The sequence below is a fragment of the Alligator mississippiensis genome, chromosome 6 (assembly GCF_030867095.1).
Source record: "Alligator mississippiensis isolate rAllMis1 chromosome 6, rAllMis1, whole genome shotgun sequence".
Classification (NCBI taxonomy): Eukaryota; Metazoa; Chordata; order Crocodylia; family Alligatoridae; genus Alligator; species Alligator mississippiensis.
Window position 1 is genome coordinate 95,755 of NC_081829.1, and position 26,957 is coordinate 122,711.

Below are 26,957 nucleotides of genomic sequence, written 5' to 3' on the forward strand. Positions count from 1 at the left end.
TTCTTGCACCCGTGACAATGCAGCTTGCCACTGCCAGGCCCCAGCCCTTAGAGAAAAAGCACCCACCCTGCCATTGTACTAAAGCCATTCAGAGAAGAAGGTCTCAAAACAAGCATTTTATTTTTATTGGGACCATTTTTGCTTCTTAGACAGGGAACAGCTGAACTTCACCAAATTATACAAAGCATCACATCTTCACTGGACGTAATATTTTATTTCTTCAAAAAGAAAAAGTGCATTAACAATTGTAAACTGAAGACTAGCAACCATGTGTTACACATTCTTTCACCACTGGTCCATCAGAAGGGGAAATATTTCCATTCCACAAGTAAGAACACAGATGTGATCGCCAGACTGACTGAAAAAGTTCATCCTTTAGCCAGCTCGCCACAGGAAAGACCCATGCCCAAATCTCAGCATAGAAAAGAACCAGCCATGAAGCAAAGTTTCTTAGACCATTTATTGTTTGACTGCGCATATCTTAGGCCCGCTTGCTCCTACCGATTTGATGTTGACCACACCAACTACCTTTAGGATCATTTGGACACAGGATGAGTCCTTCGTCATCATGGGCCATGGAGCTGGAGATTAAACACTTTCAAACACCCACGGAGCCTTAACTTACATACGCAAACAAAGTACATGACACAGCCTCAAATTGGCCCTGCAAGCTACAGCCTAAGCAAGCTACAGGCAAGACACAAACAGAACCGAGCACAAACCTGCATTTCTACGCTAACACCAAGAACCGTGTGACAACTCAACCAAGGAAAACCTACACATGGCCTTCAGCTGCATCTATTCTGATCCACTGCTTAACTAGCAAAGCCAGACAACCTGCAAAACCGTTACCCGCTTCCTATCAGTACGCACAACTAGCACAATGCCTCAACTGCGTTGCACACAACCTGCAAAACCCTTGACTGCTGCATATCAATATGCACGACTAGCACAATGCCTCAACCTCCTTCCACACAATCGGGGCCAACCCAAGACTGAATTCGTGGTGCAACTTGAAGCGTGTGGCTGCTTGCTCCTAGAGGGTGTTTGAAAGTGTAGAGATGAACTCAACAGTCTCCATCTGTACTTATCTAAGCAGACATTAAACATTCCCCTTCCTCCTCCTCACTCCAACCTACACTGTTCCCGAGCTTTCTTTTGCTGCTCCCATTCCTTCTTCTCCATCAGCCCTTCAGGGACCTGTAAGAGTACACAAAACAGAAGTGGAGTTGACTGGCCATGAATCCCACACCCCCTAAAAATAGAGAATGTAGCTCCCAGTGCCCATTGTACTCTCGAGCTTGGGGTCCTTTAAAAACAAGGGGGTTGTGACATACCTCCGGTTTACTACAAGAGGATGAGTACTGCCCTAGCAGTTACCCGTGTATGACAACAGCAGGACCTAAGACACGAATCCTGCGTATGAGGAGGTCCCAGTGCTCCAACGTTCCACAAGTCGCTAATCACAAGGTCGAAAATTTGGGGATGCAACTTGCAGAGGGGACAGACATTGTGTCCAAACTCCCTTACCCTTCCATCCCTCTGGGCGGCCTGGGGTTTCTTTCTTCCTCACTTGCTCGTCTGCCGTCTTGTCTGCTTTTCTTTCTTGGGGCTAAAAAAGCAGACAGACACTGGATTTAAATCATCGCACCAGGGGACAAGACTACAGGGCTCAATTTCTCTCCCTCTTTTACTTTTACCAGGACCCACGGTCACTCTGTCCTCTATCCATGGGAAGTGGGGAGGGCAGACGTCTGCGGGCTTGGCTGCTGACATCCGGGCCAGCCAGAAGCACAGAGTGATGGGCCAGGACTCTGGACAGAACTGCTAGGATGGCACCATGAACAGTGACCACAAACACCAAAAACCCTGCTTACAGGGTGGTGCTCCCTGCACACAGCTGGCGGTTGGGGCATGAAGCCAGGACAAAACCTGCAAAGTCTTGAGTGCCAGCTGACAGGTCCCTCAGGCAGTCTTGATCAGAGGTCAAAGCTACCCCGTGGACAGAAGGGCCAGACAGGACAGAAGGGCCATGACTTCAGCCTCCCGCCACAGAAGGCACACAGCCCAAAAGGACTAAACGAGGCCTCCTCCCCATAGGCCAGACTGGGTGGGTGGGCGCAGCCCTGTTTACAGGGTGCAGGGTGAAGCCATCTCAACAGTGCCAGAAGCAGCAGAACAGAGGAGCAGAGACCTGGACCTCAGTTACAGGAAGGTCACTAAGCCTCAGGGTCCCAAACCACTCAGTATCCTCCACAAGCCTGCAACCTTCCCTGTAATCTGTGGGTATCGTCTCTGGCCAACCTCACCAAGTGGAACGAGACCCAACCTGGAGAATCAAGGGGACCTGGACCCTGCTTACACGCTGCATGGCGGGGGCGGGGGCGCAGAAGAACGGCTGGCCAAGTGCCAGGGCACTCGTCTCCAGGGACTTGGGGAGGGAATACATAGCCTGCCCACAGGAAGGAAGGCAGTAACTCTGCGTGCGAGGTACCAATGGCCGAAAGAACCCAAAGAGAAGGGGCCCAAGACCTGCACCCTGAAATACAGGGAGGTCACATGCCAAAGGGTATTTGGGAGGGTGGGCCAATTATGGGATGTCCAGCACTACACACATTCATATCACCTGTCCTCATGTGTTAGGAGGCAGCACACACCCCACTTATAGGAGGCTGTGCCATTGGCAGTCATGTTTAGCAGCTGGCCTGGACCCTGATTACAGGGCAGCTGGGCTGCTCAAGACCACCAACCAGATCCACGGCCTTTTACAAACAAGGTAGCAGTGACACATGCCTTGCTTACAGGGTTGTCCACCTGCCACCTGACTGCTGCAGAAGTGCAACAGCTTCAAGGGCAGAGACCCATTTCTGAGTTACAGGGAGCTCGCCCAAAGGCTCATGCAGCCAAAATTTGGCTTAGACATGATCGAGACCTAAAGGCAGGGAGGTCACTCTGTCCAGAGTCCCTTTCCTTCTCACCCCATTTCTCCGATTGGCTTTTCTCCTACCTCACCTCTTCCCAGCTACTTCCCCATCTGCTTGTCCTTCCAGTTCTTCCGAGGCCTGCAAGAACAGAGATCGAGACCGGCTGTAAGTGAACAGAGCCAGAGTATGCATCTAGCAGCTTGAACTTCTGCTACACTTACCATCCTCTGGAAACCTCCAACTTTCCCCCGTTACCCATGGGCAATACCTGTGACCAACCTCACAAAGTAGCCTTAGGTAAGTAGTAATGAAGGCAGGAAACCTGGACATTTTTCCCAGACCAGGGACACAGGAAATCCCACCATCCCAAACCTCCTGAGGCTCACGAATCCTGGGCATATGATTTAGCAGTGGAACCCGAGGAACGGACACTTCCCGTGTCGAAATTGTCTTACCTTTGCCTCCTGTTAGGCTGGCCTGGTGTTCTTCCCTCCTGGTCAGCTCACTCCTACTCGCCTGCTGTCTTGTCTGCTTGTCCTTCTGCGAATGATGTGCATAGACCCCCAAAGGGGACCTGCTTTGCAGGATTAGGGGCTGCAGCCTTGGGTGGCCAGTCCAATCTCCAACACTTGACTCCCAGAGAGCCAATTCAAGCGACGTCTGCCACTACTCCCTTTCAGCAAGGGATTCAGCATCCTGGGTGACCAGCTCCTAGGCACTCAGCACACAGTGGTCACAAGAGAACCACTGCAGAAATGAAAGAGGGCAGCAGGCAGGGGAACTTGGAGGTGAAATGACAGGAAAGGAAAGGAGAAACAGCACAGCAGGGAAGGATGAACTTGGAGGTGAAAGATGCCAGGCACCAAGGTAGTGTCGGCCCCATCAATTCCATTAGTCTTGTGCTTCCTGATGGCCTTGAGAAGGCACAAGGCCCCTCAAGTGACCATCAGGGTTTGACCGCCCATAGAGCTAGGCAGCACCACACCGTAGCTCAGGCTTGGGGGTGTGAAAGACTGTCAGTGCTTGACCCTTTTGCGAGCAGGGCAGCACCACACGGCAGCTCGGCAAGATGACCCCGAGAGCAGACAGCGGAGACCTCCCAGCCCTTGCCTGCTGCAGCCCCAAATGACGCCTTAAGGAGGGGCTGTGGGCCAATCTCTACGGACCTTGCCCGCTGCCCCACCTTTGAAAGGCGCCTTAAGGGAGAACTACAGAGGCTCGGATCGTACCCACTGCTGACCCAAATGGCACCTTAAGGGAGGACAGCGGGGGCCTATGGATTTTGCTGCTGCCCACCTGAATGACACCTTAAGGGAGGACTGCAGGCAGAGACAAACCGATCCTGCCCGCTGCCCCCACAAATGACACCTTAAGGGGGCACCGGAAATGGCTACGGACCTGAGCCTCCGTTCCCCCCTCCGACCCATGACGCCTTAAGGGAAGGCTGCGGCCAAAGCCCCGGGACCTTGCCCGCCGCCCCCGAATGGCGCCTTAAGGGAAGGAACGGAAACTTGCAAGCCCGACTGCTGCCCACCCCCCCGGGCACCGGTGCTTGACAGGGACTACGAGCCACGCAGCACCCACGTGGCTCGGGACGTCACTCCCCACAGCCTGACATGCCCCCGGGCCTGTAGAGGGGCCGTAGGTCCCCAACTGCAGCCCAAGTGCAGCCCCCGCCACGCTCCGGCACAGAGGGTGCAAGGAGCTCCGCCTCACCTCGTCCGGGTGCGGCCTCTTCAGGGCACTTCCGGGGTTACCGCGCCTCCCCACCGGCCAGCTCCACCAGCTCCTCTCCGCCGTCCGTCGCCGAACCCGCCTTTTTGCTCGAAACGCGGCCTCTTGTCCCTTCTGGAGGCTCCGCCCCCGATGGACAGTGGACCAATAGGAAAGTCCGAGGGGTGACGTCCCCTCGCCCCTAGGTCAGGGCGGGCAAGCCTTCCTCCTGCCGTCTCCTGATTGGGGGGGGGGGGAAAGGCCCCTGCCAATCGGCCTGCGCCATTCAGCTCAAGCTATCCAACCGGCTGCCGGCGAGCCCCGGCCGGCCCGCTAGGTGCGCCTTTCCGCGGGGCGGACGCTCCTCTTCCCGGGACCCTAGAGCGTGTGGACAGGATAACACCTTGGCCATGTACTTGTCCCCTGCTTTCCCTGCAGCAGGGTGGTGGTGCCCTCGAGCCACGTGCCTTACAGCGTGGTGGCAGGGCAGGGCAGGGCTTGTCGCGGAGCCGGAGGAACAGGTGAGACGAGCGCTCGTGCGGGATGGTTTGTGTGGAGAGAGCCGGGGTTGGACTGGATGACTCCGAGCAAGACCCCTTTCCCTTCAGCCGACTCCGGGATTTACACGGAGGGGAACGGGAGCGGGGTTAGGGCAGCTGGATTCTAGTCCTGGCTCTACCTGCCTTTGGGAAACCGGGTCCCTTCAGTCTCCCATCCTTTCCCCGTCACCATGTAGGGGAAAGCCTGGTTGAGGCACCGCAGCAGTTTTGAATGCACGGGGCTGCACTTCCACGCCTCCCGCGCGACTTGGCCCCGTCCTCTCCGTGCCAGCCGCGCCGCCAGGCCCCGCCCCCTCCTCAGCTGGTTCGTGCCCAGGCCCCGCCCCTTCTCCGTGCCCAGGCCGGAGCGCCGGGTGTCACCTGCCGCAGCTCGGGCGGGAGATGCAGAAGCCTGAGCCCGTCCCGCTGCGCCCCGGGGTGCAGCACCGTCTGCCCGGCGCCGGAGGCCACGAGTCCAGCCAGGCAGCTCGTCCTTCTCCTTTGCCCTGCGCTTCCCTGCCCCGCCGCAAGATCACCCGTTTGCCGCACAAGAAAGCCACCGTCCTGTCCCCAGATTTACCAAGTTAACATCTGACCGGTTTTCCACACAGCTCTCACCGTATTTCCATGCTTCTTTCACAAAAAGTTCCTGCATCGCTGCACATTCACCTACTCTGTTCCACGCACAGTTCCCAAATCAGCACACCACTTCGCACAACGAGCACCATATCCCCACACACATTTCCACACCAAGTCCACACACAGGAGAGCACAAAATCACCACTTTTCACAGAAAAACATCCCTATAGTTCCACTCAACATTACTGAATCCCCACATTCCACACATGACTCTTAAAACAGTCCCGAATCAGCACACAATCTTGCATGTGAAAAGAAGTCGTCATCTCACCACACACTTCATGTCTCACCACACCATTTTCCACACAAGTATCACCATATTGCCACAGACACCTGGCACAAGAAGTTGGGGGGGGAAAAGCAATAATCAAGTTTCCCACAGAAATATCAAATTTCCCCCCAAAAGATCCCAAATCACCACAAACAAATCACCACAATTGTCCTCACAAAACACTCACCACAGTCCCACACTGTTACCAAAGCATCACACTATTTTCCAACTGAGAAAAGATTTTTTTTTAAGGTTAGAAATCGCGTTTATTGAAGCATTTGTGTTCGCATTCTTCAAGCACTCTCCACTCCAGCACAGAAGTCTCCCCGTGTCCTCCCTGCTGCTCCCTCCCTGGTCCCCCAGGCGTGTGCAGGCCTGTGCCCAGGGTGGTGCCAGGCGCTGCAGTCTCAGCGCTCATGCAGACCTTCCCACTGGCCCCACTCATTCCCAAAGACCTCTCCAATAAGCACCACACTGGCTGCCTCAACACTGGCATCTGCCTGCACTCATCACTCTCGGGGACTGTAAGGAGCAGGGAGGCTCCCACCTGCAGGCAGGACCCTTGGCAAGGAGCTGCCAGGGGCACTGCAGCCTGTCAGGATGTCTGCCCCAGGCTCAGCAGTGCCCAGGGCCCTTCTGCCTTCCTGTGCTGCCAGCATAGAGTAGGGTCCCTGGACTTGTGCCTGCTGTGTGCAGGGCTGGATAGTGGCGCTGGCTGCCGTGGGCCACAAGTCCTTTCCCACCGCTCTAGGGGACCCACATTAGGTAGCGTGGGAGGGACCTGGTTTTCAAGTGGGTTCGGACCTGCTGCTTCTGAGCCAGGGGGTGCTCACTCAGGGCCCCTGTTACACAGGCTGCCCCTCCAGTGAGCAAGGCTCACCCGGGCATTTGTGCATCAGACCCGAGAGCATCAGGCAATTCACCACTCACCAGGCTTTTATCTCCTCTCGTCCAGCAATGTGTCAGGGAACATCTTCTCCAGTCTCCAGCCAGGGGTCTTTGACGAGCTGCGGTCCCTGAGACTCATGCGAGGACATTCCTGAGAGGGGCATGCCCATCCCAGAGCTGCATGGGCCCCTTGCGCAGGGACAGGCCGCAGGTGCAATGAATCCAAGTGCTGAAGGCTGCCTGTCACTTGCATGCCTGTGCCCACAGCAGGCCCACCCCAGCCTGCCCTCCTGGAGCCAGAGGCAGGGGCCTGTTTCACAAGCAGGCACCCTCCTGGCCATTCCTGCTGCTCCCTGCCCCATGGCCTCCTGAAGTCAGTGAGCAGCAGGGAGCTGGTCTGTCCCTCACCTCCAGAGCTGTGTGTCCCTGCCAGCCCTTAGCTTTTGTCCCACCACCTGGGGAGGGTGCCCAACTGCAGCCTTATGGTCTGATGGCTAGGTAACTGGCTACAGGGTCAGACCCAAAGAGTACTAGTTGATGGGAGCAAATCAACGTGGCGCAGGGTGACCAGTGGAGTCCCGCAGGGCTCAGTATTTGGGCTGGTACTCTTTAACAGGAGTGAGGGGCACCACTGAAAAATGGGGTCTTGAGGGTTGGAAGTGAGGAGCACCACTGGGGTGCAGGTCAGACGCGAGGGGCACCGCAGGGAACAAGGGAGCCTGTAGGTTGGGAGTGAGGGACACCAGTGAGAAATGGGGGGGGAAGGGGGTGGCTGTGGCTCAAGAGTACTGGGTACTCACTGGGTACGGGGGGGGGGGGGGCTGCGGGATGGGAGTGAAGGTTACCGCTGAAAAATGTCGGGGCTGAAGCAGAGAAGGATTGCACTTGTTCCCCCCCCCCCCCCCCGGCCGACTTCTCTGCCTTTATCTCTGCGCTGCTATGCCCTGCTGGAAGGACAGAAGGGCAACACCGAGACGTTTTCTTGGTGGCGGGGGTGGGTTCAAAAAAACATTTGAATATATTCAAATATGGGAACGGGAACATGAGGCTCCTATCCCAGCCTTCACCCGCTTGGCCAAGGCCCCGACGGGACCACCGGAGGGCAGCACCGAGCAGCGGGTTCGTCTCCCCTCCTCGACACCGCTCCTCGTGGCTGCAGTGCTTGAGCAAACCACAGGAGGGCAGCACTGAGCCGGGATTGTCTTCATCCCAGGTGTGGCTGCACATGACACCTATTATATGCGTACCAACTATGAACACTAGCATGTGGCGATATGCAAGGATGATAGAGGAACACCTACATCACTATCGCTACGTATAGAGACACAGAGAAAAGTAGTAATAGGATCTCCAGGTCGGTATATACACACATCCTTATTCGATACATCTCTCTACAATTTAAGTTTTTCAAAGTAAGTGACGCAATGAATAACACCGTCACTTCAACCCCGTTCTCAATGTTACTGTTTTACACCAAGGATCCCAAACTCTACCCTACAATTGAACTGACGTCCAACGGTGCTTCCTGAGCAACAACGAGTTTTCATTTTTTTTCCTCGTTAAAAAAGGAAAATTTGATGCTTTGCAAGATGCTCGCTAGAGAGATTTCAGCGTCAGCCCGGAAGCAAACGGTCCTTCTTCGGGCCCACGTGCACCTCCCATCACATCGAGGAGACAAGGTGGCTCCCCAGGCGGGAGGAGGACAGAAAGGGGCCCTGGGACAGAAAAACAACTTCAAGCTTCAACGGCCACCGCAGAAGAGATCCTGACCGGCCCCGCACCGTGGGAATGCAGTCTCCCGCACGACCCGCCGTGGTCGTCAGAGCAGCCTGCCGCAGCGCTCCGGGACCGCCCGCGTGTGGGGCAGCAGCGGGACTTCGGCTCCGGACAACCAGCTGACCGGGGCTGCTGAGGATCGGATTCGGACCAATGGGCACACAGAAGCCTCCACACACTCACCATTCCTGGCAGCCAATCAGAATGTGAATAAGGAGGCCGCGCTCCTGGTCCCGCCTCCATCGGCAGAGGCCAATCAGAGCGAAGAAGGGCGGAGTGGCCGTGACCCCCGCCAAGCAGCCACTGCACCCAATCGCCTCAAGCCTCATGGTGGCCAATAGGAACACGAGTCCCCGATCCCGGCCGCGCTGCGCTCCGCGGCCTGAGTCAACGTCCGCGGATCGCGTGTCCGCCCCGAGCAGCGCCACCCCGCCTGCCCCGGCCCCGGCAGCAGGCACTGCTCCAGCGGCGGCCCGAGAGAGGCCCTTCTTCTGTCTCTGCCCTTATCTCCCGGCTGCCTGAGCTACAGGTGCGCGGTCCGGATCCGCTTTTCTTCCTCGCTCTGCCCTCATCTCTCGGCTGCAAAGCCCGGTTTGAACCCTAGGGAGTAGCACAGGGCAGGATTTTCTTTTCTCTGGCTTTAAAACCCGGCTGCTCCGCGCAGGGAGGGCGGCACGGAGCCGGCTTTGTTCCGGGCCCCCATCTCCGGGCTCCAAGCCCCGCTCCAGCCCCAGGCGGGCAGCGGGGAGCTGGCTTAGGTGCCGGCCCGGGTCTCCCCGCCGCAATGCCCGGCGCGGCCACAGGAGGGCGGCTCTGAGCAGGCACAGGGCTTTGTCTCCGCCTTCACCCGCTGCGTCAATACCCCGACGGGACCGCAGCGGGGCAGCACCGAGCAGCGGGTTCGCCTCCCCGCCCCGGCACCGCTCCTCGTGGCTGCGGTGCTGGGGCCGACCCACGCGAGGGCAGCACTGAGCCGGGGTTGTCTTCATACCAAGTGTGGACGCACATGACGCCTGTTACGGACGTGCGAACTGCAGACACCGGTGCGCGCTTACAGGCAAGGATGACAGAGGAACACCTACATCACTGTCGCCACGTAGACAGAGCGAGAGGTAGTAGCAGGATCACTGTGTTAGTTAGGGTGCGTATTACACACACACACACACATCCTTAGTGGATACATCTCTGTACAATTTTAAAGTTTTTCAGAGTGAGGACGGAATGAATAACCCCCTGCTCTCAATCTGACACCAAAGATCCCAGGCTCTCATCTAGAATTGAACTGATGTCCTGCGGTGCTTCCTGAACAACAACAGGTTTTCATTGCTGCTTCTTTAACAAAGGGAAACGTGGTGCTCTGCAAGATGCTCTAGAGAGGTTTCCGCGTGAGCCCGCAAGGAAACGGTGCTTCCTGGGGCCCAAGTCGAGGAGGCAGGGTGGCCGAAAGGAGAGAAAAGGGGCCCTGGGACAGACGAACAGCTTCGAGCTTCAACACCCGCCGCGAAAGACATGCTGACCGGCCCCGCAGGTGGGGAACGGAGTCTCCAGCACGACCCGCCGAGGTCGCCGGAGCAGCGCCCCGGGACCGGCCGCGTGCGCGGGGCAGCAGCGGGCCGACGGCGCGCGGACAGGGAGGGCGTACTTCCGCCCCTGCTGCAAAGGCCAATCAGAGTGAAGAAGGGCGTTGCGGGCCTGACCCCGCCCACCCGGCCGCTCCACCCAATCGCCTTAGGCAGTGCCCGAGCTGCCCCGGGCCGGGATCCCTGTCCCGCGGATCGTGTCCGCCCCGAGCAGCGCGAGCCCGCCTGGCCCCGGCCGCAGGCACTGCTCCGGTGACGCCCCGAGCGAGCGAGGCCTTTTCTCGCCCGGCGGCGCCGAGCCGCGTTGTTGTCTCCCGGCTGCGGTGCCCTGCGTGGCGCGCGGAGGGCAGCGGGGAATCGGCGCAGACCCCTCAGGCGCCTGTGCGCAGCCGGACCAATCCGCGTGCAGAGCAGGGAAAGCCGCCACCAATCGCGTGGGGTGAGCTTGATTCTGGCGGCGGTCAATCACAAAGAGGAATGGCCAGGCAGCTTGTCACCGCCCACACCACTCCAGCGAATCGGTGCGCTCCTGGAAGCGGCCAATGGGAAGGCGAGTCCTGGATCCGGCCCCGCCCGCACGGGCCGGTGGTGCCCGAGGCCGGGTCCGCGAGGCCCGGGGAAGGAGCCGGCGCCGGAGCGGGGCTGGGCCCCTGCCCGGGAGATGGTGGGCGGTTCCTCAGCTGCCCTTTGCAGGGCTGGGGGGGAGACCTGAGAGGGACAGGGACATCACTCCACAGGAAGTGGGGTGGAGATACCTCTGCAGGGAGAAGGGACAGGGTTAGTTAGGTCAGACTCTAGCACCAGTCTTCCTCCCATAAAGGTGCCACAGTGGACCTACTTCCCCCAGCCTGTGGGCCCCAGTGGGATGGCAGACCCCCAAGAGGACGGTGACCACGTACTGGCAAGGGGAAATGCTTTGTCTGAGAGTCAGCTGCCTCCTGGCCCCAGCCACACAGGGAACAGCTGCCGGGGCAAATCCAAAGTGCTTCTGTGATCTGGTCAAGCTCAGTGCTCCAATGACCATGCGCTGTCCTGGTCTTCCTTACTAGAGCAGCAGTCAATGCACCGCCTGGTGGAGCACATTCCACAGGGCTTCATCTTGTTCCCACTGTTGATCGTGAACCCAAGAGCAGCAAGTTCTCACGTGCCTGTAAGCGTAAAGCCCTGCACCTCATGCAACTGGGCAGCAACACCCTCCTTTTTAGTGTCATTAAACCTGGAAATAAGAGTGAAGCCGACAGGCAGCTGCAAACCACCGGACACTAGGGACACTGAAGGTGTCACTCAGGACCCCACTGTGGCATGGCAGGGCCACAGGCAATTTTCTTAGGGCTCTTATTTCCAGTACAGTACAACAGCAGCAGCAGCTCTGGTTCCACAGCTTGAGGCTGCTGTTGGCCAGTGTTGGACACAAAGCTTTGTATCCAGCACGAGAAAGAAAGCAGAGCTACAACCTCCTGCTTAGTTCATTGTACTTTTATTTGCATGAGGAGCTGAAACAAACTTGAGGGGTTGCTAAACAGGAACTGTTCAAATCCAAACAAACTGAACTATGGGGGGGAGAGGGAAGCACAGCAATCCTAGGGAAGGGAAGGCAGACAGGGTTGGGGCAGGGAAGTTGGTTGTCTTTACAACACGTGTACACTCGGCACCTGTGCATGATGAACATGCCTCTCCCCCAACAGGTTCCAACTCAGCTAGCAAAGAACTGTTTGCAAAACCTTTCCAGAAACATTCTAAAGTTGAAGAAACAAACTGGAACCTCCTGCCTTGGCCGGCCCAGGAGGGAGCGGCTTTGCTGCTTTTATAAAAAGATTAATAAAAAATATTGAAAAAATTCCATCTCCTTTTATATACTTTTTTTAACCTAGTAGAATTCTTAAGGTTTAGAAAACTATATTACCTTGGAAAGAGTGCTCAAGTTCACAACCAGCTGCAAAGAGGATACACACATTGTCTACAAGCAGTTTGGGATTCCAGCACACGCACGCACCAGGTCTAGCAGCATACACACTAACACTGGTGGAAAGAGTGGGTGCATTTTTACCATGCTAACTTTAACTGTCAACATAAAAGAAAAAAAAGGGGTGATTTAAAACAGACCCTAAACTCAACTGGTACATAGGAAAAAAAAGTTTTTAAAAGATAAATCATAGCCGTTTGGTCCCAACTTGAAGATAACTTGTAGATGTTTATTCACATGCTGCACTGTTATCTTATTTATAAGAACCAAAAATAGTTTCCAAAAATTATTGTTCTTAATTGGTGTTACTACATAAGCAAAGGCCTAAAACAAGTAGAGTATGAGATTAAAAAATTGAATACACCAGAGGGAGAACATTTGAACTGGTGAATTAATTCCCCACCTGTATCATCTCAAATCATAGAAGAGAAACATGAAAAAATGTCAATACAACTGGGTAAGACAGACACAAACTGAAATATCCACACAGTCTTCAAAGCCTGCTGCCAAAAAACCCCCAAAAAACACCCCATAACCAGCCATCCAACAAGGTCACAGAGCTGAGAGAGAGAGAGAGAGAAAGAGAGAGAGAGAGAGGAGAGTGAGCGAGCAGGCTTCTATCCGACATCTGACCTTACTCAGTCCAGCAGGTAAAGTCTTTGGGAAAGACAGACTCCAAGAGTGGATCTGAATGCAAATGATTTGATTGGTTTTAGCCCACATTCTCAGAAGCAGAACTTGGAAGCCACAGTTAACCTGGGACAATTTCTAAGCTTGCCTCTGGCTATGGTCAGCATGTCAGTGTCCCCTGGCCATCTCCAACACTATCAGCTGGATCTTGCCCCCAGCCCCCACCACTCCCCATGCCAGGGCTCTCTGGGGACATGCAGGCACGGGGGCTACTCAGCTGCGGACTGCAGGTTGTCCTTCTCCTCCCGGTTCTCTGCCCCACTTTCATCGTCCTCGATCTCTCCCTCTTCTCCACTGAACTTGTCATGGGCCCATTTGGGACTTGTACTCGATTTCCGGAACATGAAGCGGCCTCTTCCCCGGGGGAAAGCACCTCGGCCACGGCCCCGGTTCACCCATTTCTCGCTACCTTCACCTTCTCGGTCATCATGCTGTAGAGGAGAGAAAACAACAGAGTTGGCAGACATCAGCAAGCCATGCCCATCAGCCAGGGAAAGACAATTAATACATTGCCCCCCTATGGCGTTTCAACTAGGCAGTGCTCCCACATGATTCAACCTCCTTCTGCATTTATGCCATCTACACCAAAGTCAGATATCTTGGTGACTTTCAACACATGAAAGGGTGCAAGCATGCATTTGGGAGCATTCCTCAAGCAAGTTTCCCCCTCTGCTTTTGCATACATTTCCACTCTTCTGCACAGAGCTCTTTGCAGCAGCAAGCACCAAGAGGTGCCCAGGGGTCAAAGCCCTCCATAGACAACGGACCTGCAGCTGACTCTGCACTTGTCCAACTAGGAAGTTATTCTGGGGAAGGTTTTACACCATGCCCCGTCTAACCTTTAGCTGCTCTTTATGCAGGGCTTCTGGGCAGAGCAATTCCCCCCCACCAACACCCTGCCACCTCATGGAAACGATACTGGCCCAGCTATTTATTATTATTATTATTATTATTTTTTAGGCCATAGACTGGAAAGTGGTCCAGATTTCTGTATCTAATGACAAAGAAGCAGAGCTTAGAGATTTGCAGTTTCTATAAAAATCAAAGCAGAGAGCAGAAGAAACCGCTTTACTGATTCAGGACTTTAAGGTGAGTTATTAAAAAGTCAAGCCATACTTAACGCTTTCTAATAGTGCTGTGGAGAGATTAGCAGGATCTTTAAAATCCAAGAACAGGGGGAGAAATACAAGCACGTTGGTGCAAATCTGTTTAAAGCTGATTCAGAAGGAAGGAAGGAAGGAAGGAAGGAAGGAAGGAATCTGGGCAGGACTGGCCTAACCAAATGGCTGCTAGAGGGTGGGAGACCAGTCCAGCCTGTGCTAAGGGTGAACAGTGTTAGGCAACACAAAATAGCAGGCAGGCACTTTCACCGGTGTTCAGGATTCTATTTAATAGCAAATGGCTGTGCAGGGCCTGCTGGAACTGCTCCTTCCTTAAAAAGCTTCTGGACTGACTGCATCCGCTCAGGAGGAGCAGTGCCTCCAGGATACTAGCACTAGTAGCCAGTGACAATCGCACCCAGTTTCCTTCCCACGCAAACCACATCAGCCGCGGGAAAGGTCCAGCAGCTGGCAGGGCACATTCCCACGTGGATGGGTTCTCCTGAGACATACCAGGTAATACTTCTTGCTTTTGGGTGTGTACTCTGGGTCCCACTCCTCCTCCCTGTTCCGCTTCTGGAAATCAGTATTGCCACCGCTGTTGTTGTTGTTGTTGTTGCCTGAAAAGGTTCCTCTGCCCCATCCTCGCCCCCTCGCTCTGAACTGTGGTGGCAAACAAGAGACAAACGGGGTTGGGGGAGAAAACAGGGCTTAGAGAAGTGTCCTTGGGTCTCTTTCATGAAGCACTAGAGAAGGCATGTAACAAATGCAAGTGGGAGGGCTGCGCCATTAAGACAAGAGCTTTCAAACACCTGTGCAGGTGAGATGGGAAGAGTTACTGAAAACGGCTCCTCCCCAAGTTTACTGACATAAAACAGTGGTCCCTCCCCAGCCAGTGCAGATGAGCAGATGCCAGTACATTGCAAAAGCCTTCCAGTTTCCATATGGCCTTCAGGATCCTAACCAGACTGCCAGCTCTAAGGTTTCAACACCTCCAAGGGGCTTTCCACATCCTAAGCCAGGCTGGCAGCTAGGAACTACCGTGCTTTAGCGTGTCACCCTGGATCATAACTAGGCCCCTGAATTTAGAGAACCAGTTTTGTGCTCAACACCCAAACTGGGAAGAGCAGCAGTTCTCAGGGTTCTCTGCAGGGGGCAAGGGGATAGGACATGACTTACAAAGGTCCCTCTAGCTCTTCCCCTCTCAGGTCCAGCAAAATCCTTAGTGCCCAGCCGGGACTTGTCGAAGCCGGTGGTGCTCTCCTCCCGCTCCTCACTCTCCTCTGGGTAATCCTCCCCTTTGTAGGAGCGAGAGGACTGTGAAGATGAAGAACTAGACCTGGACCGTTCACGCACTCTCCTGTGCTTTCTGTACCAGGAATGGGGAGAGGGGGAAAAAAAGTTTCTTAATCAGAACTTCCTAAGACAAATGCTTGAGGCTCCAAGTCAGAAAGGACCAGTGGAAAAAACCCTGGTCATGCCCAGGTCATTCTCTGCCACTGTGACACAGGACACTGAGTAAGATGGAAGTATGGTCTGACCCAGTTCTTATGTTCTCTGCTGTCAAATCACTTTCCCGCATGCCTCCACCAGAAAAACGATCTCCTCCCCTATGATGCCTATGCACCGCCGTGGTGACAACTGGCCAAGGTCCCTGGACAGGCTCATTTTCAAACAGTAGAGGCAGCTGACAGAATGCTTCCTTCATCTGTATTAAGGTAGCATAGAGATGCCCTGCCATGCACCACCACCCACTGTCCTGGACACTGCAGAAACCTGCAAGGAAGACAATGCCTTCCTCCAGGAGCTTGGATTCAGAAACCAGACAGAGTAGAGAACAGGGAGTGATTTTGGTTAAGGTCCCCCAACACTCAGCCTGTGGTCTCTCTGCTTGGCCACATCCCTTTTTTTGACACAAAGGTGTTCCAGCAACATACTGTCCCACTGCCACCAGAGCATGCAGCCAGCACTAATTCACTCCTCCTACCAACCTCCTTTTCCCAAAAGCTCTATCTACCTGCCCAAGGAGGGGTGTGAAAAGCTTCTGGTCTGTTCAAGAAGCAGTCAACTGCATCTGCTGTGTTTAAGGCGCTGCCATGCAACAAATGCAGTCCAACAGGCAAACTGCACTGTTACATGGTGAAATAAGATGGTCAGCAACCAGAGTTGTGCTTAGACACTGCACCAAGGCGACCTGAGGCTCCCAGGCCCTGATCCAGGTCAACACTTGTGCACACATTCAATTTTAAATCCAGAACAGTCCCTCTTCCTTGGATCTCTTGAGCATATTTTACCAGCCTTCCCAGCAGCAGGACACTGGCCACTGCAGTCCCCCTGCTTGACCTATGGCAGATTAGGATGTTATGTCTTGTGGTTGTATCAGGACTGACGATGTAGTTTTACTAACTGGTTAGACAATGGATTTGTACAGGATGCTCTGGATAGGGTTGATCCCGTCTCAGGCAGGAGGCTGAACTAGAAGAGAAGGGACTGTGAAGGTCCCTTCCAGCCCTACTTTTCTATGATTCTGTGAATGGAAAAACACGACTCACTGTGAGCACACACTTTGCTGGATTGGAACCTAGCTTACTGGTTCTGTCCAAAACTAAAATGGCATACTATGAAAAGTGCTGCTTTTTGTACTCCACTTTTGAGATAGAGTAGAATTCAAAAGCCAGCAGCCTACAGAACACCTTTTCTTTAAAGCCAACTATTGCACCAGTAAACATTAAAAAAAAAGTTGCACGGTCTTTCCCAGATTACAAACAAATCACAATAAGAAAATAACCTCAGTGTTTTATCTTAAGTAAAAAACTGAACTCACAGGAAAGAAGTAAAAGTTAACCAAGAAGAGGTAGCATGGTAACCCTACCAACACTTCACTTGACAGATGAAACAGCATATGATCTGTAAAAAAAAACATTCCCCTCACCCTGCCGTGAGCACCCACCAAACTTATGCTGACCAGCACTTCAGTAGCACAACGGAAATAAGCCTCCTGGATCAAATCTCAGAAGGCAAGCACAGCACAGCTTCATCAGTGACAGCAAAGCCCAAAACATCTATTCACTGTGTAAGGTTTCATCTGCAATCGCAACAGAAGCAGCATACATCGTAAAATAAGGAAATGAAGATTTAGTTTCCTACATACTTTTTCTTTGACCCTTTGTGAGTCCTCTCAGTTTTCTCCGTTGATCTCTCTCTTGAGTGACTAGAATCTCTCGAGTCCACGGATTCCCTTGATTTATCTCGTTTAAGATCCCTTTCCTTATGTTTTTTACGACGTTCAATATCAAGGCGCAGGTCAACTGGGTCATCTTTGTATTTCCCTTCAGCCTGAAAAGACACGAAGCAGATGAGAATTGAACACAGCAAGGTTTCCGTTTAAATCAGCAACTTCAGAACCATTACTTTGCTACTGACTGTAAGAGTTCTGGAGAGTGGGCATCATTTTACAATACAGAGCAATTTGCTATGAGAACCTAGCATCTTCATTCAAAGGCTTCAGAGTTTTCCTACATGATACTTATTCACCAATTTTCCCCCCAACACAAGGGGACCAAAGACTGACTTAACTTACGCTGCAGCCAGAGAAGGCCGAGACTGAATAGCCCTCTCATTTAAAGTCCCATCCAAAAGATCGTGCGTCAGAACTTGGCACACACAGTCCTAGCACTTTAAATTTCTCATCTCCCACATAGGATTGTTATTGAACAACTGAACTCCTCTGGAGATTTGACATGATTACTACATGAAGCTAGAGGAATTGTATAGAGGCCACACAAATGCAGATGTTGATTTGTTTGCAGAAATCTCTTTTAACTTACAAATCAGAACCAAACATTCCCAACAGTAAGCATTGCTCTGCCCTCTCCCAGACAGTCCAATTGCACCTTATTCCATGGAAACAGGAGACATTCTACACTAGGTGAGGAAATGGTGCACAAAAGGGTATAAATTTCCCTCCCTGTGGCCATCTAAATGATCTACTAATGCAAGTTACATGAAGCATCATGAGATGAAAATATCCAGTAACCAGAAACATAAAATTGTATGAACAAACACCAAGTACAATATTTTAAATCCAGTCAGTAAGAGGAAACTGGGTAATGAGTGCCTTAGTTTTAATACCCAATTATTATTTAAATAGTAGATTTAAAAGTTCTAGATTACTGACACAGTTCTATGCTTGGGAACTGCAAAGCTTGAAAAGCAACATACATCAAGATTTCTCTTGAATTAAACAAAAAGGATTAGTAATTCTCTAACTTTAAAGTTTTACTTACATGAGTTTTTAAACACAATTTGTTTAATTAAACATTTCAATTAACAGCAGAGGTGGGAGTTGGCGTTTTGTTTTGTATTTTTTGCTCTTCTGCTTTCCCCAGGCAAAGAGCTTTAATTCCTACTCTGAGAACAAAATTGCTCCCAACGCGATGAAGGACAGGTAAGTGACACATTCAGCAGCAGCTCCCTTGTGTGGTGCAGCAAACACCTATTTTGTACTTGTGAGGACACAGCTGTTTCACGGAGGGTTGGCGGGCTGTTTGGAAACCACAAGGTTTTTTTGTTTGTTTGTTTGTTTGTTTGATTTTTTGTTTTGGTTTTTTTTATATACACGCTGCCAAGCTGGCGCTCAGATCAGGCCCATCAAATCCATCTCACCATCGTCCATGTCAAGCCACAAATGTGTTTGGAAAAAAATTGAAAACAAATATGAAACAAGTAAGGTTTCAGTAGGACTGTTTAAAATTTCTTCAACGTTCAATGTAAATACGTATGAAGGTGAACAAACAAAGGTTAAAAACCCGGAATCTAACATCGTAGGTTCTAAATCTTTTAGGATGGCTTACAGAGTGTATTATGGTTCAACACTGTTCTACTCATAAAAACTATTATTTGATTTTAAACCGTCTGTTTTTATTAAAAACAGGTGCTGAATGTTAAAGTAACGGTAATAAACAGAAATGATACGGCAAGGTGTTAGAACAAAATTTATCATCTGCTTAGTAATAGGGTATTTGGTTCAACTATTTAGTTTTACTTTCCTCTCTTTGACATGCATGTCTTTTTCGAAAATATGGTTGGAAATATCGCGTGTATACAATTGATTTAATAATACTTACAAGCAGAAAAATATCACAAAAAGTCTCTTCTCTCATCATGGGCACTTGTTCCAAAAATCCTCTCTTTTTTTCTCAAGCTCACCTCAATTGACTTTGGGATCATTTACCATATTCTAACCACTTCACAAAGGTTGTTGATACATTTTTTATTAAAAATTAACCCTTTGTAGTTCATTTTTAGAATTATGCCCATCCTTAAAAGAAAAACACAAACTTAAGTAGAGAGTAATTTAAACAAAACATCACTGTTAAGTTCATGCCCAATGCACTCATTTTGTTGAATAACTGATCACAGTAACAGTTCACCTTGTAGCCAGGTTCTCTGGAGCTTTTCGTTTCCTCTTGAGAGAATCCATGTTTTCTAAAAGTACTGGGAGAAATATCTATCCGCCTGAAAAGAAAAGCAAAGCATGAAGCCATTGCCTTACCATAAATAGAATGTCAAGTTTTCCTAGTCCCAATGACATTATATAAAATAAATAAATAAATAAATAAATAAAAAACCAGTCCATGCTCCAGTGATTTACCAGCAGGTTGCCATGGCATCCTGGGGTTCTTTGAAATCCTTTCAAAGGTGCCACAGGATGCCACACAACGGTAGCACCGTAAGATGTGCAAGCATGGTTCACAAAGGAATCCATAGCGTCTAAACCATTCTGACCTGTTGTGGTCTTTGAGTCCTTCACCATAGCACAACTGAACTACAGGCAGTCCTCAACTTACAGCGATTTGCACTTGCAGCGCTCTGCCATTTACACCCATGTTGTTACTTACGGCTCCGGATCCTCGCACTTACAGCGCTACAGGAAAATTTACAATGAGAAAGAGGGCAGCAAAACAAACATCCCTGGATCAGTTTCTCAAAAAGCCATCAAGTGGCCTTAAGTCTTCCCAGAAATCTCCCCAAAGAAGCCCTTCTGAATTCCATGACCCTGATGAAGATGTTCCTTCACCTTCTGATTAAATAAAAATGTATGTGATTAGTTACTGTATTGCCCTCTTTAGTCGATTTATATACAGTACACTTTAGAAAGCTTTGTACTGTACAGCATACATCATTTATAGTTGATTTAAATATGGTCTTTATGGTCATTTCTATAAAAAGTTGGGCATCAGGCCCTTGGTCAGGAACATAACCCCTATTATAACATTGTTTCTATGGGAAAAATCAGATTCGACTTGCATCGTTTTGACTGATAGCGCCTTTTCCAGGAACGTAACCTGCCGTAAGTGCGAGGACTGCCTGTATTAGGTATTTTGCTGTAGTCAAACAAGCGATAACCAAAAGCTGGCATTTTCCAAGGACTGCCCTGATATATATCCCACAGCCATTTTCTACAATGTTTCTCACAGCTTCCTACGCAATATTTCATAGATAGACATTAGGGCTGGAAGGGACCTCACAAGTCCATCGGGTCCAGCCTCCTGCCCAAGGGGCAGGAAGTCAGCTGGGGTCAAATGATCCCAGCAAGATAGGCATCCAAGTGTTTCTTAAAAAAGTGTCCAGAGAAGGTGCTTGCACCACTTCTGGGGGGAGTTTATTCCAGGCTCTGGGGACACAGACAGCAAAGAAGCTTTTCCTTATGTCCAGCTTAAAACGGTCTTCCAGCAGTTTGTGACCACTAGACCTTGTTTTCCCTTGGGGTGCCCCGGTGAAGAGACGTTTTCCCAGTTCCTGATGCATACCCCCTTCTATACTTATAGGCTGCTATCAAGTTCCTCCCTGAGCCTTCATTTCTCCAGGCTGAAGAGTCCCATGCCCCTCAGATTCTCCTCATAAGGCCTGCTCTCTTGTCCTCTAATCATGCATGTGGCTCTCCTTTGGACTCTCTCAAGCTTCTCCACATCCCTCCACATTTAGTACCATCAAGGCAGACTGCAGACGCAGCAAGACAGATCAGTGACATATCCAATATGGCAATTACTATTTTCCCAGCTAGATGATGTTTTGGTGAGTTTCATTTTTGAGTTATGCCACATAGTTTAAAGAAAATATTAAAAATATCCCTAAAATTTTCCAAAAAAAAATGAAGTGCTCCTTACCTATGGATTTCAGGGCTCTTCTTGTTTTTAGCTGCATCTTGTTCCATTCCTTTCTTTAGGTATTTAGTAAAACGCTCATTCAGTGTCATTCCTGAAGACCCAAAGTGATGCTCTGCGAGAGGGGAGGGGAGCGTTCAGTGAAAAACTACCATGGAATTACTATCATTTGGATTTTAGGAAAACATGCCAGTTCTGCAAGGGTCTGCAATGGCTCCAGAACACACAAGTGTGAAGACAGAGGGGCAAGTGGGCAAGATTCAAGTAGTCAATAATACTGTTAACAAAACCACTCCCTCAAAAATCAGTGAAACAGGGCCTGCTTGCACCGGTGGTGAATTCAATCTGCTTAACAACAAATATAACGTGGTAAACTAAAGTTATGCAAGACATCAGAATATGCAACATATATGCAGATTTTGCACTAGTCTCTGGGACCAAACTTATGCTAGAGTATTGCTTTTTGCTGTTTTAAGTGTAGGCAGGCAGGGGGCAGACCCAGTAGGCTGGAGGGAAGTATAAACTTTTAACCAAAGATAACAGGACATTTGGCTCACCTCTTACATGATGGACTATAGTCACTATGTGCTGAGCAAACAATTCAGAAGGACTTCGTTGAGATTGAGCTGACTGAATATGGTGGAAAATGGAGCGAAACTCCTGCTCCTTTTTGTTGCTGTGTACAAGGTCGCGACAGAGTTTGCGTTCCTGTGCCAATATACCACTCGGACTAAGAGAGAACACACAGATGTTATAAATATAACCACCAGAAGGGCAAGCTGGATCGAAGTAGCTTTCGCGCTGTAAAGAGACAACACTCAAAAGTAAAATAAACTCAAGCACTGCATTTCATATCCTGCTATAAGTCATCTAAAAAACAACCCCCTCCCTCCCCCAAAACACCAATGGCTTTGTTTCCACTTACATGGCTCCTGGAACTCTGGCCCTTTCTTCTCTGCCAAAATTACTAATAATGTTCCCTACTTTTACTAATGTCTTCCTATAATATATCAGATCCCAGGAGTTTAGCACTAAGAAGTATCTTATTTCCCTGCACTCCAGACACCCAGGACCAGATTCAATTTCAGAAGTCAGAGACGCACGAACCTGGCTCAGGAACTCACAGCAGCAAACATTTCTCGGCTAAGAGTGGCAGGCACAGAAGGTAGAACAAGGTTCCTTAAAGCTATGAACAGATTGGGTAAGACCGTAACATTTTTCCTAAAACAAATCCAAAGAAAGCTGGAACTATCGGCAATAAAACTGCCTGGTTTCAGTACAAGCATCAATAAGGCCTGGAGAGCAATCGCTAAGGGGTTGCCCAGAAACAAGCCGAGACTACTTAACATGCATCCCAGGTCTTGCACTGAAGACAACCCTTTCACCACCGCCTCCTGGAAAATGGCACAAACTCCTTGCCTTCCCACTGCATCTCCACAGCAGTCACTATCTTGCTGCAAGAAACGGCAGACTCATTTAAATCAGAGACATTTCAGTCACTGATTTTAATCATGGTTTAAGTGAGCAAACAGGGAAACCTCAACTTAAATAACCAGTGTTGTTTTTCCCACTTGCTGTTTTTGTTACTGACTCTCTGTCTGTAGGAAATTCTCATTGCCTGGTACTATGCTACCATTAAGGCATGCCGATTTGTAACTCAACATAGCCTTCAGACTAACTTTGGTACTTTTTGCGAGCCAGCAGGGCATTATATTTGTGTGCATCTATTTAAGCTATCATATTAACACCTTTAATCCTTTTTTCAGACACTTTTAATATATAGAAGCTGGAGGTGGCTGGTTTAGGTAACTTTTTAATTGTGATTCACATCAACCTGAATTTAGGTGAAAACTAGCATTCAATACAATACACAAAAACCAGCATTTTAAAATTGTTCTTATCAAAATATGTTTTGCATTTAAAAATTAGACTGATTTGGGAACATAAGGAGCATAGGCTGCAGTTAGTCTGACCTCACTACTTGGCCTGTGTGACCAGAGACAGAGGTACTCTTACATTCCAAAGGGTACACGTGGGCACCTTGTACGTTTTGCAAAAGCACTTACGCGAGTCCGGCCCAGACCCATATTGCCAATTCAGGTACCTCTGAAAAGACAGCCCTGTGCTCGTGGAGATTTCAGAACTGGTTTCAATTCGTGGATGGGAAGAGGAAATCAAGCTTTTCTGTCTTTCCTCCTTTCAATTCATTTCTCAACTTCAAATGAACTAAACCAAGTAAAGAGAATATTCTTTGCACCTACTATAACTGACCTGCAACAAGAAGTAATTAAAGAAGCAGCTTTGACACAAATGGAACTTGGAGCAATGACATTCAGAAAACTGCAGACAGGTTTGTACTATTGCACATACTATTATTCTGAGATTATGGAAAAACTCCCTGTGATTTTGTACACACTTAAAAAGCAGCATTCTAAAACATTAAAATCCGAGTTCTCGTTGTTACATCGCATTTTTTTATTTAAGCAATTTGAACAGCTAGTAGTAACGGCGGGCCTTAACACAGGTAATCCATTTCAAATTTAGTTTTAAGACAGGCTTATTTTTGAAAAAGGAAAAATGTGTTTACAATAAAAAAATCCAATCTGATGTTTATTCACCTGGCTGCAGCAGAGCATCATCCAGCCACTCCCACAGCAAAGCTGGTAAGTGCAGAGCTGCGCTCAGGAGTGAAAGCAAATTGTGTGGCTCAGCCTAGGCTGTTTTTAAAGCAGATCCCAGCTGTGCTAGAAGGCTGCAGTGGTCATCCTGATCATTTACTGTTTTTTCCATGGTCAGTGCTGCACGAACATTAGCCCACCTCACCCTGTGAAGTGCCAGCACTTGCTTGCCATCCACCGTCCTCTCTGCTCCTTCTCTTCACTCCTGAGTTCTAGAGCTTCCTCTGGTGTCCCACGGGAACACTGACATTTTCTGACTACTGCTGAGAGATCATGCCTGAGCAGTGAGCACCCTCTAGTGGTCTTCCACACTGTCAGCCTTTCAGAAATGGTAAATGGCTGTCAGAGCTCCCAAGCAGTTTTGGCAGTTACTCTACCTTTAGAAGAAAAGCAGCAAATTCTCCTCCAAATGTGCATAACTGAGCTGCCATGCTGACAAAGACCTCCAAACAGCTCGACAGCAGCGCTTTTATTACCTCTGAATAGAGCATGACATGGTCGGAGTACAGGCTGCGAGCCACCAACTCCCGAGTGCTAATCTAGTCTCCTACACAGCTTCCCTATGCAGATTATGAAAAGTTCGCTTACACCGTATGCTTCATTTTCTGCAAAACGGGGAACATAATCACTGGCCTTCCACCTGGGGGGATCCATATGTGGATGTGTTAACACTTAGAGATGAGAAGTGTAATGTTAACATCCGGTCATGCAATATCCTGTAATTAACTTTCTCGGTATTTTGTCAGGTTGAGGATCCACGAGAGGTAAAGCGGTCTACTAAAGCGACTACATGGAACTGAACAAAGACAAACCCTTACCGTGCAAGATCCTCATCAAAAGAATCCATTCGGATATTGACTTGGGCCTCTCGGGTAATGGAGAAGGAAGATTTGCCCGCTGCTAGCCCATCTCCTTTGCTGCCAGGTTTGTCCTTGGTCTCAGAGGCCTTTCTTGGTGGAGGGGAAGTACTTTTCTCCTGGTTTGCTTTGTAAGTGGTTACTCTAAAATTCTTTTCAGGAACAAACCCTCTGTGACCTATTTCGGCTCTTTTGGATGCTACTTTCTCTTCTTTCTTAGACCTTTCAGAATAGGTTTCCTCCTCCACTTCCTCAGTTTTCCTTTGCTTCTCTTTTGCCGATGGCAAGAACACTACACCTTCCCATTTTCCTGGCCTATCCTCATCCTGGTTTTTGCTAGTGGTGGCCACCACTTTAGACATGAATTTAGGCTCATCATCAAATTCTGAATCCTTTCGGCCCTTAGCCTTATCTTTTTTCTCCTGCTCATCCATCTCCTCTTTGCCATAATGACCTTCCTTGTGGAATTCTGCCATCTTCACCTTCTCAAAATCATCCCGAACCTTATAACGTTTAGGTGACTGGCTGCCACGATAAGACTTTTCCGGATCAGTTTTGGAGGAGTAGGGATCAGGTTTTGTTTTACTATCGGCTAACCCCAACTCCGAGAAGCTTCCTTTTTCTTTCATTTTTTCCTTTTCAACATTCGTTAGTTTCTGTTCCTTGTCTTTCCCATTCTCAGTCTTCTGCTCTTCCAAATACCTATTTATAAAACATACATATTAAAACAATTCTCTTATTAAACTATAGACATGAGCCTTTTTATTTTTAAAACTTCAAAGTATCAAATAAAAACACAGAAACTGTCAGACCTGTAAAGACACCAAAGGCTAAATAAATAATAAATAAGGTAATATGCAAAACAGATAATCATTGTTCTATATTAGACGGCTTGAGTTTTGAATATAGTCACCAAAAAGGCTGGAAGATGAATGTGACATGAACCAATGAGGTGAGACTCAAGAGTAAATAATAAAAGAACCAACTTACCCAGATTTATTTTAAGAAAATTCATAAGGTCTTACCCAGTCTGTTTAGTCACTTACAAACCTGGCTCGGGAGAATTAACACATCAGAATGCTCAACTTGACCTTTTTAAACAATACACACTGGATAGAAAAGTCTCAAAATCTACTTCAAACTTTGGATGCAAGTTTCCTAGGAAAGCTACATATTTCAACATATACTGTAAACACAAATAAAAGCAAAGAAAAAAAGTTAATGGGGGTGGGGGGGAGAGGGAAGAATCACGTGTCTTGGGAGAACAGACAAAACTCTTTATTCTGGCATTGAGAATGATAACACCTCCCAAAACAATTTCAAGTGCCCCAACTATGCTGGTTAAGAGTGATCAGCCCTCATTTCAATAGAGCTGCAGAGGGATTTCTCTAAGACTTAATTTTACCACTTTAAGAGCCTAGACTGGACTTGGAGATTCTCTCTTAATTTCAGGTCCCTCTGATACAGTATTTGCCCCCAAACTAAAAACTAAGAATCAAAATGATTACTGCCCCTTAAGTGAGGTGCTCTATTGGAATTAAAAATCAATGAGTGGCACATTTATCAGGGTTCTGGACTGCAATTCAAACCAGATAAGAAAGATATCCCTGTATTGAAAGTCATTTCTTCCTCGTCCCCAATGATGCACAAGATTAACCCCAAACAGCAAGCACTGTTTTCCTAGACATCCCAATTTAGACAAACACATGCTTGAACACCACGGTTCTATTAGCCCTTGCTTGTTTCTATTAGGAAGTTGCATGGTTAGATTTTCTTTTAAACAATGTGTGCCAGTGCCAACATACAAGAACAGCTGCTGGAATTCAAGAGCCACAGCCTACCAATACAAGAGAGATTTTCAAAGTGATCAGTATTTTGTCAGTTAAACTTGACAGTGCCCAACAGCAACCAAACTTTCACAAGCTAAGGTTTGGCTACCTGAGCACTCCTGCCCCCAGGTTAAGCAAGCCAGCATCAATGTCTTAATATCTCCAATGTCCCTTTAAACTTGGGAAATGCCCCCAAAAGACATGGTTAACCATTACAGTTTGTTAACTACATAATTACTTAGAAATCAGACCGTTTTAACTGCAGTGAGAATTCAGACATAACTTTACATTAATTTTTTATAAAAAAAAAACTGGGGTCATGTTATAAAAATGAACTTCTAGGT

At 49.3% G+C, this 26,957-nt stretch overlaps 1 protein-coding gene and 1 long non-coding RNA gene across 6 annotated transcripts in view; both read right to left on the reverse strand.

The window, feature by feature from the left end:
- Positions 1-101: 101 nt before the first annotated feature.
- LOC132251105 (uncharacterized) lies at positions 102-7,789 on the reverse strand. 2 transcript variants are annotated; one of them, XR_009462895.1, is made up of 4 exons: positions 3,380-7,789; positions 3,013-3,062; positions 1,531-1,612; positions 102-1,200 (listed from the first exon to the last, which is right to left on the reverse strand). It is a non-coding gene; the product is annotated as an uncharacterized LOC132251105 (long non-coding RNA). The 2 variants fall into 2 exon arrangements; XR_009462894.1 differs by having other exon boundaries at positions 102-1,612.
- Positions 7,790-11,790: 4,001 nt separating this feature from the next.
- Positions 11,791-26,957, reverse strand: part of THRAP3 (thyroid hormone receptor associated protein 3) — a 63,132-nt gene continuing 47,965 nt past the window's right edge. For all 4 annotated transcript variants that reach the window (XM_059729442.1, XM_059729443.1, XM_019489840.2 and 1 more), the window contains 8 exons: positions 24,746-25,486; positions 21,807-21,979; positions 21,253-21,364; positions 19,516-19,600; positions 17,235-17,419; positions 15,263-15,452; positions 14,597-14,746; positions 11,791-13,414 (listed from right to left, as the gene is read on the reverse strand). In XM_059729442.1, coding sequence (XP_059585425.1) covers positions 13,193-13,414; positions 14,597-14,746; positions 15,263-15,452; positions 17,235-17,419; positions 19,516-19,600; positions 21,253-21,364; positions 21,807-21,979; positions 24,746-25,486 — 1,858 coding nt within the window. In that variant the 3' untranslated portion in view covers positions 11,791-13,192. The remainder of the gene's footprint in view (positions 13,415-14,596; positions 14,747-15,262; positions 15,453-17,234; positions 17,420-19,515; positions 19,601-21,252; positions 21,365-21,806; positions 21,980-24,745; positions 25,487-26,957) is intronic.